We start from the raw sequence: 12,727 nt of genomic DNA, 5'->3' as shown, positions 1-12,727 counted from the left end.
ATGATAAACTGATGCAAGAGTATTCTACTCAGCTATTAAAATGAATAAAAGAGATCTATGAGTACTGACATACAAGGTGCCATATCTCATTTTATATATTACAATCTCATTTTTATTAAAAAAAAATATTACAGGGGCGCCTGAGTGGCTCAGTCAGTTAAGTATCCAACTCTGGATTTCGGCTCAGGTCATGAACTCAGGGTTTGTGAGTTCAAGCCCTGATGGCGCAGAGTCTCCCTCTGCCCCTACCCGTCTCAAAATAAATAAACTTACAAAAATACATTATACTAGTAAGCCCTTAACTGACTCAATCAGGACCACCGATTGGTTAATATAAAGAGGTTGAAGCAGGGAAAGATCCTTAAGTATTTCATTTTAATTCATTCTCTAGTTTTTGATATAGAACTAAGAACTTTAATTATAGGTTCACCTGTCCTTTCTGATGAAACCATACTCCTAAAATACTGTTTAAGGTTTCTGGTTTCAGTTTCCTTAAAGTGGAATGAAGACGGGGGTGCCTGGGTGGCTCAGTCAGTTAAGCGTCTGAGTTGGGCTCAGGTCACGACCTCACAGTTTGCGGGTTCGAGACCCGTGTAGGGCTCTGTGCTGACAGCTCCGAGTCTAGAGCCGGTTTCAGATTCTCCCTCCCTCGCTCATGCTCTGTCTCTGTCTCTCTCAAAAATGAATAACATTAAAAAATTAAAAAAGAAATTTGAGCAAAGACTTAAAAATATTTGCAAAACGATCTGGGTGCACATTCTATCTAGCGTTCTATTTTCCCCCAATTTTTTTATTATTGCCTTGCCCAGTCCTAACTGACTGCAGTTTCTAAGGCATCTAGCTCTTAGCAAATCTTTTCAAGACACTAGACTTAGTTTAAATAGGAACTATATTTTCCTTTCACACTCACATTTTGGTTTACATATTTCATTAAAATTGCGAATTACTATAATTGAGTACAACTAGAATAAAAGGTTTGGAAACAAGATTAACTCTTTACAAACAGAAAACTCAAGATTCTCTAACTATAAGTTAATACTCAGGTTTATTAACCAATCTCTTATGGACATTTTTTTACATGAGTCAATTTAACCAAGTATCATTAAATGTACTGATATAATCAAGCCCCTAGACCTGTGCCATCCAGCATGGTAGTCACTAGCCACATGTGGTGACAGGGCACTCACACAGTGGCTAGACTGAATTGAGATGTGCTGTAAATGTAAAATACATGCCAGATGTCAAGGACTTTGAACTGAAAAGAGCATGCAAAATACTGTGACAATGATGTTTTTATATTAACCATAAATTGAAATGAGTATTTTAGATATACTGGATTAAATAAAATAATTATTAAAATTAATTTCACTTGTTTCAAAAATTTTTAAATGTGGCTAATAGCAAATTTTTCATTACAAATGTTGCTCTCACTGTATTTCTGTTGGGTGGCACACTGTTCCTCGAGATCTACAAACATGGTTTATTCAAAGGTGATGTCATCTGTGAAGTTCTACTTGAAACAATGAATCAGACTCTCTTTTTTATTATCTCTATTACTTGAATCTAAGACACTGGTAGTAACATTTTATAAAAAAATTTTTCTAAGCAGACTTATGACTCTGTATCAGGGGTCAATAAACTATGGCCCATGAGCCCAACTTGGCCTCCTGCCTACTTTAGTAAAGCCTGCACACTAAAAACAGTTTTTGTGTTTTTAAATGGTTGGGAGAGGGAATCAAAAGAAGATTAATATTTTGGGATGTGTAAAAATTATATGAAATTCAAATTTCAGATCTATAAATAAAGTTTTATGAGCCCGTCACCATGCTCAGCTTCTACATTTCCTACAGCTGCTTCATGCTTTACAAGGCCAGAGTGGAGTAGTCGCAACAGAAACCGTACCACCTACAAGGTCTACAACATTTACTAGCTGGCCTTTTCCAAGAGAAGTTGTCTGACCCCCTGCTCTTTACCATCCCTATGGCTCGTGGACACAGTTACAGTTGCCAATGGCACCTACAGGATGTGGTGAAACAATGAGGAGAGAGAACTGTGTTCCCATTTTAATCTCAACTGGAGACTAGATTTCCAGCTTCTTAACCTGCTTCTGCCATTAATGCTCTTGACTCCAAAAAGTGTTTAGAACCCCAGCTTCTGGGACAGATTTTGTTTGTTTCTTTTTGCCTCTGATAAGTGTTCCTTTTATTTCAAAATATAATAGGGTTTCCCACCCCTCCCGGGACAGGTTTATAAAGATGGCATCACACAAAAAAACACTCAACAACCTGCAACATCAAAAGATCAACGCACAACTTTACTTTGACATTCGCGAGCATTCTAGCTATGATACCAACGCTGCCCCTTTGAGGGCTTGGGTACTCGCTGCTCTTTTGGTGTCCAGCCTGTAGATAACATACCCAGTTTTCTTTCAAACCCTCTACTCCTTTGCAGGACTGTTCCTTGACCCATGGTTTCTCAGGTACCTACCTCAGTTGACCCTGTGAATGCAATCTTGTCTATGCCAATGTGAGAAGCTATTGCCGCCCCAGCCGTTGGCCCGTATCCTGGCAAAATATTGATGACTCCCGGCGGAAAGCCAGCCTAACAAAACAGAATTGGAGGAAACGTGGCTTGTGAAAGCTGATGAAGCACATTAAATCGGCTATGCTCCAGTAGGCCCCAACTACAAGGGGAGTGGGAGCCACTCCCAAGGTTGGTTTCTCTTACCTCCTTGATGAGGGCTCCCATGTAGAGCGCACTGAGCGGTGTTTGTTCTGCTGGTTTAATAACTACTGTATTGCCACAGCAAAGAGCTGGAGCAATTTTCCAAGCAAACATCAGCAGGGGGAAGTTCCACTGAAAGGAAGAAACTCAAGGTTGATAAATGAAAAAATATTCCTTTACTGTTTTGTTTTCAAGCTGTGACTGCTCAGATTTCTCAGACGAGGCCTCAACATAAATCTTGTCCCACCACCAAGTATCGATGTTTGGATATTTTAATTACTTCATTAAGAAGAGAATAGGACCAACCTGGAAAAGCTCTCCTTTTCTATTGGGCAAATTATTATATCCCAACTGCCCAACTACCAAAAGAAATCTCCTGGCAAAAAGGGAGTCTGAATTTTTTCTTTGCTTTGTTTTGGCTTTTCATTGCTGTCATTTTATGTTTTTAAAATCGGATTTTGGTTCCAGTTAAGTACTTGTCTATGAAAACTCTCTCTTGCATTTGTGATTTTTTGCACCAGGAATTTCAGACTGGCTTGAGAGCTCTTCAGTGTGGAAGAGTGAGACGAGAAAACTCCAGGTGTGAATTATATTTAAGTTAACGTGTATTTCAAGGTAGTGCCTTTTCTTTACAGACATGTGGTGTCACAAAACATACACAAAAGAAAGCACACTTACTAATGAGGATGCAACAATTTTCACTTGTCTCCCTTCTATTGCAAAATAAAACTAACGGACACTGAAAACTGTATGTTGAGTATCTGAACTGGGGGCCTAAAATGGTTTAACGGGATTTTAAAAGCATATTAAGCTTGTATTGTCATAAGCACAGGGATGAACCTCAGTACTATCAGGTGTCACTGATAGTTTCATTAAGAAAGAAGACAGAAATCCTGGTCCCCTGCTTCAGCCCTTGACCACAGTGTGTTTCTGCCTGAAGCATCTCAGCTGCCACCCTTGAGAGATTCCCACTGGCCCTGGCAAGCTTGCAAAAATATACAAGTGTCTTGCCTTCACCAAACACCCAATTTCTTTTCCCCTTGGTTGTTTATAAACTTGGGAGTCCACAGTGATGTTTTAATTCCATCTACAGTATATAAATCTTGGAGTGTGGTAATTGAGCCTGAGCTGGCTGACAAGTGGCTCTTGTCCTGGCAGTGAAGGCTGGAGCCCCAAGAGTGTGGGGAAGGGCAAGGCGAGCAGGTTTGAGTTCCTGCAGTTGAGGTGACAGACCTCACCCCTGTTCTGATCCAAATGGGATTACCCTGGGTGGTACAGGAGCAGCAGAACTTACACCCACCTCTCATTTTCTCTTCCATTCTCTAATAAATTTCACAGAAACCCACAGCTTGCAAATCAGTTAAAAAAGTACTAATACCTCTCAAAGATCTTTGGCCCCCAAAGCCAAAGATTACCTTCTATATTTTGAAAAGAGAAAATTTCTTGTCTATGCTTTAAGAGTTTAATTTGAGCCTCCCCTGAAATCCTTGCCAGAATGATTACTAGTACTGCTGGAAGATTCGGTGATGTTTTGTACAGTGCCAAGGCTGTGTATGAGAGAAAGGGGGAAAAAAAGACAATGTTTAATGTTCCAATCCAAACACTAAGCACTACATCTATTTCCCTTTACAAGACATACAACAGCCCGGCATGGTTTCAATTATGACCGTGACGTTAATTGTACTGCTGTGTCTTCTGTACAGTCTTCTATCTAGATTCTTGTGAAAAGAAACAGTGGGAAAGAATGGGATTAAAAGACCATATAAAACAATATGCCTGGAAAGATGGTGAGTCATAGTTCTAAAAAATAAACAAGCAAATATAACAAAGCATTAATTTTCCATAAGCAGAATGGACATCCATAACCAAGGGCAGGTTATTAATACACTGGGCTTTGCTTTGCTTATTTTAATCATGAGAATTCCACGGCTTGAGAACTCAACTCCTGGTAACGGAGCCGAAACCCTATTAACCTGTTCAAATAAGCATTTGCAGGGAGGCTGTTAAAGATATGTCAACAACATGAGCTCAGTTTTTTTCCCCCAGTAATGGAAAGCACACCTCCTGAGGTCCATGTTTTATGTATCTCTAAGAGAACTGGTTCAAACAAAAATAAATATGAGGCGTGAGGAGATACACTCACCGGGATGATCTGTCCACACACTCCTATGGGTTCATGTCTTGTAAAAGTAAAATAATCTCCATCTGAAAGAAATGGGCAAGATCACTACAAGAGAATTCAGATTAGGAAAAAAAAACCCGCAGAGGGAGAATTTGGGTGGCAACCACAAAACCAGAAATAAAGTTGAGAAAACATCCTACTCAACCATATAGGAAAGCTGGTAGAAGAGCTTATCACTTGGCCTGGGGTAGCTCCAGATATGGCTCCTGGACACCCAGGGTACTGATGAGGGAACCTTAAAGGCAAAATGAAAGACAAGTTTATGACACTAGAAGCAGTCTTCTGAGGAGGTGGGGGGAGGGGAGAGAAGATGGGAAGAGGGGGGCTGGGAAGTAGAAAACAGTAAGTTCTAAATTTTATGTTAAGTATTAAAATGATACTTAAATGGGGGTGCCTGGGTGGTTCAGATGGTTGAGCGTCTGTCCAACTGTTGGAATCGGCTCAGGTCATGACCTCACAGTTTCATGGATTCGAGCCCTGCGTCTGGCTCTGCACTGGCAGCACAGAGCGTACTTGGGATTCTCTCTCTCTCCCTCTCTCTCTGCCCCTCCCTTGCTTGCACTGTCTCTCTCTCAAAATAAATAAATAAAACTTTCTAAACAATTAAAAAAAATTAAAATGACACTTAAATGTAAAACAGTTCTTTAAAAGCTGAGGTACCTTAACATTTTAAATAACTTTCTGCACTATTAAAAAAACAAAAACAAAACTACGTAACATGTTACTGGGTAAATTTAAAATGGCAGGCAACTAGAAAAGGTGAGTGGTAAAAGTAAGGTCTTTTTTGTAACTCAATCCAGGTGTCAAAACAGACTTTCTGGGCCCTGGGGAAGCCAGACATCTTCAGGCATCTTTCAAGAAGTCAAAAGTCTGCTTCAAAGAAGATTCCATCAAAAACCCAAACACTCTGCCCTCAAATTAGCCATGGAAATGAGGACAATTTAATAACCTTATTTTCCCTATAGGAGCAATAGGCAATTGGAATAATTACCCAGGAAATCCAAACCAAATTTTTCTTTAGAGAAATGCCATTATATTTATCTGAATTATTTTAAATGGTTAATTGAAATAACCAAAGAATGGCTTGCTTTTAGCATATGGCTCTTCAGTGCTGGTACTGGACAATGTCTTTGTTTTTCCCTCACCTGCCAACCCTGTGGCCACTTCCCTCATATTTGTTTTCTGTCTCAAAAGTTGTTCCCAGTAAAGCGAAGGCCCTCAGTTACTACTCGTGACGAACACTCCTATTAAGGATGAAGTAGGGACAGGAGTGCGTGGGTTGGGGGAAGAGAAAGAATGTGATGGTTTATCATTGTCTCTCAACATAACTAAGCCACTCATAGTTCTCACACAGAATTGTTTTAATTAAATACAAAATTATGCATTTAAAAATAATTGAAGGTCTCTCTCCCCTGAACCTCATTTCCCAGAATCTGCAGCAATCTGTTGCTTCTGGGTCTTTTCACAGAACTTTTTTTCACATACAAGTATATATAGCATCCTTTTATTTCTGCCCCTTTTTAAAAAATATAAATGTGATCATATTACCCACAATCTTCTGTATTTTTTCTCACGTGTTTTCATATATAGCTTACATATCTTTTCAACTGCTGAATGCTATTCCATTGGCACACTGCATAACCGTACTGCTGTGAACTGTCCTGAGGGGCACAGAAATTGCTTTCCCTTTAGGCTAATATAAATAATGCTTTAAACAGGCTCATTGTATATGATCTTTGCATATCTGGAGAACTGCATGATTAAAGTGAATATGCATTTTACATTTTGATAAATACTGCCAAATCACCCTTCAGAAAAGTCACACAATTTTTTAAGAAAATCTTTAAATGCTTATTCTTAGAGAGAGAGAACACACGAGCAGGGGAGGGGCAGAGAAAGAGAGAGACACAGAATCCGAAACAGGCTCCAGGCTCTGAGCTGTCAGCACAGAGCCTGACGTGGGGCTCGAACTCACTAACCACAAGATCATGACCTGAGCCGAAGCTGGACGCTTAACTGACTGAGCCACCCAGGTGCCCCTAAAAGTCACACAATTTGTAACTCCAACAACATGGTATTTTTCCCTATCCTTCAACATTGTGATTTTTCAAACATTTTAATTTCAGTGAACCTGACAGGTGCAAACTGGCGACCTGTGTTGATCTGTGACGAATGGTAGATATTTGGCTTGAAAAGCTTTTCATGTTTACTGGCCATTTTCAATTTTTTTCCTTCAGATTGATATCTTTTGCCATTTTTCTATTGGGTCATTCAACCTTTTAGTTATTTGAAGGACTCTACATATGTATATTAAGGAAATCAGGTCTCTGTCACATGTATACGTGAAGTTTTTTCCTAATCTGCTGCTTGTCCCTGAATTTTGCTTTACATATCTTGATTCAAATGGAAGAAATTAGGAAATATGCAAGCATTCAACAACTATAGAAATTACTTTAGAACATATCTCCATTAAAACAAACAATAGCCCAAATGTGGAAACTGCCATTGGATGACAATAAGTCTGAGTGATATCTTAAAAATCAAATCAAATATCTTAGCTTTGCATGCAGACAACTCAAGAAGTTTCAGATATCATTCTTTTTTTTTTTTTTAATTTTTCAATGTTTATTTATTTTTGAGAGGGAGGGAGGGGCAGAGAGAGAGAGGAAGACACAGAATCAGAAGCAGGCTCCAGGCTCTGAGCTGTCAGTACAGAGGCTGACATGGGGCTCAAACTCACAAACTGTGAGATAATGACCTGAGCTGAAGTCGAGCCACCCAGGCACCCCCTCATAGACATCATTCTTTACAAAAGTGCAAGTTACTACCCTTCTTCAACTTAAGATCTCTGAAAAGGTTCTTTTTTTTTTCTTTTAATATCAATACCTTTTACTGCTTCACTTCTCTGTGTGTATGGAAGATATAAATATGATGCCAGGCTCTTCCTCCTGGAAGCTTTTTCATGAAGAGCAATAACCCTTATCAAGAGGCTAGAGGGATTCATTCACATGGAAATCCTTCCCAACTGTAATTTGGCCAAGGTGATGGCTTCGGATGGATAATCACAGATGACAGAATCAGTGTCAGGTCAAGAAGGCATGCAAATGGGCTGAGAAGATGGGAACCTGAACTAAAGGACAACACAGGCGTTTCCGGGGGCAGCACATGTGGGAAACTGGAGCGGTTCAGATGGAGCGTGTCCCCCTCTATATTCTAATGACTGGAGAATTTAGTTGTATTCCTTACATAATTTTGAAAGTTACTGAAAAAATGAAAGAAGAGAAAAAAAGTAGGCAAAATCTTACAAAGCTGGCCTCATAAGGAATTGAACTTGACTCTGTAAGTGTGTCCCAGGAGAAACTGAGTTATGGGGAGTGAACACTTCTGGGATGAACTGTCCACAGACTTGACATTTAGCTAAAGGCTGGCACAAAGAATGGACTAGAGAATCTTCTATCCCCACAGATCCTCTAAGCAGGAAATAAAGAAATAAATGGTATTTTGGTGCTTGAACTCTTCCTCAAAAAATCCTGAGTGAAAGACATAAAGGGGCCCTGGCCTTGAGCTTAGTCTGTATTCTCATCTGGTTAGTGGAAGATAATTCTGGACACCCCTAGTCTGACCTAGGATGCCTGGCAATCGTGAGAGCTATGCCTTCTACGTGGGCCCTTGGCTAGGGCTAGTGGCACCACAGGTCCTTCCGGCACTATGGCCCTGCCCTGAATCCCACCAAGCTCCTACACTGACGTTACCCAAAGGCCAATCACTTGAGAGACACCCTCATAATTTCTGTCGCATCCAAGTATCACTTACTCTATTACTTAAAGGTTTGTTAAATCAGCTTTTAAAAATATGTAAATAGCTACTTGTTAGACTCATCTTAAAAACATCTATGACGCAACAGGTTTCGTGAGCTAGCAATATTTGCTTCAAACCAAATAATTCAGATAAAAAATGTTCACTACTTTACTGTGTGGAATCACCTTGCATGCTCCAGTGCCAGGTGGGACAGGCCACTGTGCTTCTCAAATTTACATGTGTACATGAAGAACCTGGAGAGCTTGTTAAAATGCAGATTTTGAATCAGTAAGCCTGGGCATGACCTGAGAGTCTGCATTTCCACAAGCTCCCAGGTGATTATGGTGCTTCTGATCTACAGCCCAGGCTCCAAGTGTATCATGATGACTTATAGCTGCTTTATAGTTGCTGAGTTCATTTCTATTTACTCACTGTTTGCTTAGCTCTGGTAACTCTCCTCATTTGCCTGCAAGGAGTTTAAGTGAAGGAGAATCTGATCCACCTTTTTAATATTTAAAAAATACTAAAATAAGAACAAAACACATGTATTTCTATAAAGCTTTACAAACTATTTTCACATTCTTATCTCATTTCGTGCTCAAAACAACTCTATGGAAAAGGTAGGGCAACAGTTATTATCTGTATTTTCTAAGTCGAGAAAAAAAATGGCACACAGTGGTAAGGTCTATGGTGATTTAACTGGCTAAACTGTGGCTTCTGGACTTGAATCTGGGTCATCAGACTTGCAGTTCATTGCCCTTAGAAACATTTTAAGACTTTCCTGTGAACAGAGTGTTGGATTTAGACGGGTATCACAAACCACAAAATCAAGAGTATGATGTGATGTCATGGAGTGCAAATGAGGGGGAAAAGACAATGCTTTTGTGAAGAGTGAAGATTCTGTGGGGATTTGGTATGTGGACACAGAGAACTCACATAAACTCCAGGAGGTAAGATCTAAAGGGAACACTGCAGTGCAACACCACGTCCCCTGAGATGGGGCAGCCCAGGACTGAGTGCCTCTCTCCTCTTCATAGAAGCAGAGTCAACTCAAAGGGGTCACAGTGTTACTTCTCTCTCTCTCTCTCATATTCCTAAGAGGGTACACACCGAGAACTCTTCCCTAAGAGAAAGGAACAGCCCATTTTTCCACCTTTTATGTTAATAATGTCCTCTAAATCTGGCAAGATGACTTAAAAAGCTGTTCCCTTCACTTCTTTGGCTTTGTGCTATAAAGTGCTTCAGCTTGATAGAGAAAAAAAATCGCCACCCAAACTCAGATACTCCGTTTTAAGGCTACGATGATCTTAGGTCTTCTTACCCATATGGGGTATTACAGAGAGAGCTCAGACTCAGCAAGAAAGGGCTGTATTTGATGAGAATACCAGAAAAACGTTCTGAGCCAACAAGTTAGAACATAACTATGGTGCAGAAAACTAAAGAAGCGATGAGATACCAAAATAGAAACACAAAATCACATGTATAGGAATTTTATCTCTCAGCCTCTTTTCTATTGCACTCAAAAAAGTAAAAAAAAAAAAAGACAGAGTAACAGGTACTTCTCTTAGAAGTTTATTTTAGGGGCGCCTGGGTGGCTCAGTTGGTTAAGTGTCCAACTTCAGCTCAGGTCATGATCTCACAGTTCATGAGTTCAAGCCCCACGTTGAGCTCTGTGCTGACAGCTCAGAGCCTGGAGCCTGTGTCTCCCTCTCATGCTCTGTCTCTCTTGATCTTAAAAATAAATAAAACATTAAAAAAATGTTTTTTAAAAGTTTATTTTAAAACACACCAAGAGGCAACTTCTCTGACGTGTTTTTATATTTGAATGTTTACACCTCATGAAGAATATAAAAATCTTACAATTAAATACTTTATTATACCATTAATCTGGGTGAACTATGGATCACATTTTATTGACAATGTTTAGACTGAGCCATTTCTAGAACTGTATTAAGAAAAGTCTTTGACCTTAGAAATGAGGAACAGAATCAGCCTCTTCTGTATTTGGGAAAATATCATGCCACTGTTCTATGTTCTTTGATGGGAACTTGTCTAATTACACAGAAGAGACAGCAATTATTCAGTTACTTAGAACAACTTTATTATTTGTATTATTCCTTCAGAGTTATCATTACCTATGTTTTTATTTTTAAAAAATTTGTAATGTTTTTATTTATATTTGAGAGAGAGAGAGATAGAGCTTGAGCAGGGGAGGGGCAGAGAGAAGGAAACAGAATCTGAAGCAGGCTCCAAGCTCTGAGCTGCGAGTGTCAGCACAGAACCCGATGTGGGGCTCAAACCCACAAGCAGTGGGATCATGACCTGAGGTGAAGTCAGATGCCCAACTAAGCCACCCAAGTGCCCCTATCACTACTTCTTAGGGCAGATTTTGTCATTGCTTGAAATAATCTTTTTGTTTGTTTGTTTTTGTTTTTGTTTTACAGAATGTTTATTCTCATAGGAATATCTGCCACTGGCAGTCTCTACATGAACTACAGTATGTTTAGAAAATCTGTATTGTCAATAAAATCATAAAAATCTAAAATGTGCCAGAAATTGAGGAGAAATTTATCTAATAGAGACCTCAAGAACTAGATCCCAATTACAATACTAAGAGTATTTCAAGAACTGCAGCAAATTTTATATACCTGTTAACACTAAAAGTGAGTTTATTTAATAGCATAAAAATATGTAACACAATTCAGTGAATGGTAGGTCATCTTCCAATCTCTAATCTGGGTGCACAGTTACCTTTTGAAGAGCTGGTAACCCCTCTGATGATGCCAGTATTAAATGATTAGAGCAGGAACAATGAGCTATTCCATCATGTGCCCTAGCAGATACCTATGTATTCTGACACTGAAAAGACCTCACTGAACATTTACAACTATCATGATAAGCTCTATAAATGCCTACACAATCACTGAGACTTCATGCTAGTACACAGCAGTGTTAACGCTATTCTTCTGGGAGTATGCTGGTAGCTTCTCAGGAGTTAGATGAAGCGTTCCTGAGTCTGTCGTGAAGATATCTTAACTCCACCACGACACTATTATGCAGTCTTGAAAAAAAGATGATTTCTCTGGACTTCAGTTTCTTTGTCTGAGAAATGAGTGGACTGGCCTTGGGGCCCAGGAGGTCTTTTGTAGTCAAACCTCCTCAAAGAGGCTACGTGTGAGGCCGACTTCACAACCTCCTGTCGCCAGCAATTCAGGTACCACTGAGGACCCCGCTTCTCCTCAAGCTCAGTGAGTGAACCAAAGATCTCACCATATGCATGCTTTGTATGTGCACACTAGAGTCAGCTGTTGAAGGCAACACCTTACGATTTGAGTCAGTGCCTTGCACATCTGTAGCCTTTCCTTTAGTTTAAAAGGTAAAACTGATGGGGGGGGGGTGTAGTGGACAAATAATTACATATGATCTGGGTGGAGTTTTTAGCTTGTTCTAATGTATCATTAAGGCCATTTTGATGTCAGGATTCAGCTTGAAGCACGGACTACATTTTCCCTGCTTACATATCACAAAATCAATAAAACCAACAATTGTTAAACAGAGAAAAATCGTACGTAGTGCAGATCAATTAATCTCCCCCAGTAAACTGGAAACATGCTTGGATCATTCCTCCATCACAAGGAGTCTGTGGACATGAGAAGAAGCAGAGGATTTTGATTTAGGTTAAAAATAACCAAAATGGGGAAAATAACATTTCCCCTGCAGGGCTGCTATGAGATTAGAGATGATATAATGGGCACAAAGTGATCAATAAATCACAGTAATGATTATTATTTATCAGCATAATTAGGAGCTGCCATAGTAAAAGGGTCAAAGCACAGGATTTATGGTCAGAAAGAAGAGCTCCGTTGAATACCACGGCAGGAAATAAAAGCCAGTGCTGTCAAGTGAACAACACTGAGACCCTTGTCAATCACACTGACACCGCACAGTTCTGTGGTAATGTCCGACCGTGGGCCTTGCATGAGAGGGAAGAGAGAGGGATGGGAGAATCTCTCGATTCAGAGG

The 12,727-nt window shown here is 39.8% G+C and overlaps 1 protein-coding gene across 8 annotated transcripts in view; it reads right to left on the bottom strand.

Annotated features, from left to right (window-relative positions):
* Window positions 1-12,727, bottom strand: part of ALDH1A2 (aldehyde dehydrogenase 1 family member A2) — a 99,867-nt gene that overhangs the window by 42,561 nt on the left and 44,579 nt on the right. For all 8 annotated transcript variants that reach the window (XM_042941906.1, XM_042941907.1, XM_042941904.1 and 5 more), the window contains 3 exons: window positions 4,868-4,929; window positions 2,728-2,856; window positions 2,488-2,601 (listed from right to left, as the gene is read on the bottom strand). In XM_042941906.1, the coding sequence (XP_042797840.1) occupies window positions 2,488-2,601; window positions 2,728-2,856; window positions 4,868-4,929 (305 nt within the window). The remainder of the gene's footprint in view (window positions 1-2,487; window positions 2,602-2,727; window positions 2,857-4,867; window positions 4,930-12,727) is intronic.

Source organism: Panthera leo, chromosome B3, assembly GCF_018350215.1.
Source record: "Panthera leo isolate Ple1 chromosome B3, P.leo_Ple1_pat1.1, whole genome shotgun sequence".
Taxonomy (NCBI): domain Eukaryota; kingdom Metazoa; phylum Chordata; class Mammalia; order Carnivora; family Felidae; genus Panthera; species Panthera leo.
Note: the sequence above shows the minus strand (reverse complement) of the source record. Positions and strands in the feature narration are given on the sequence as shown.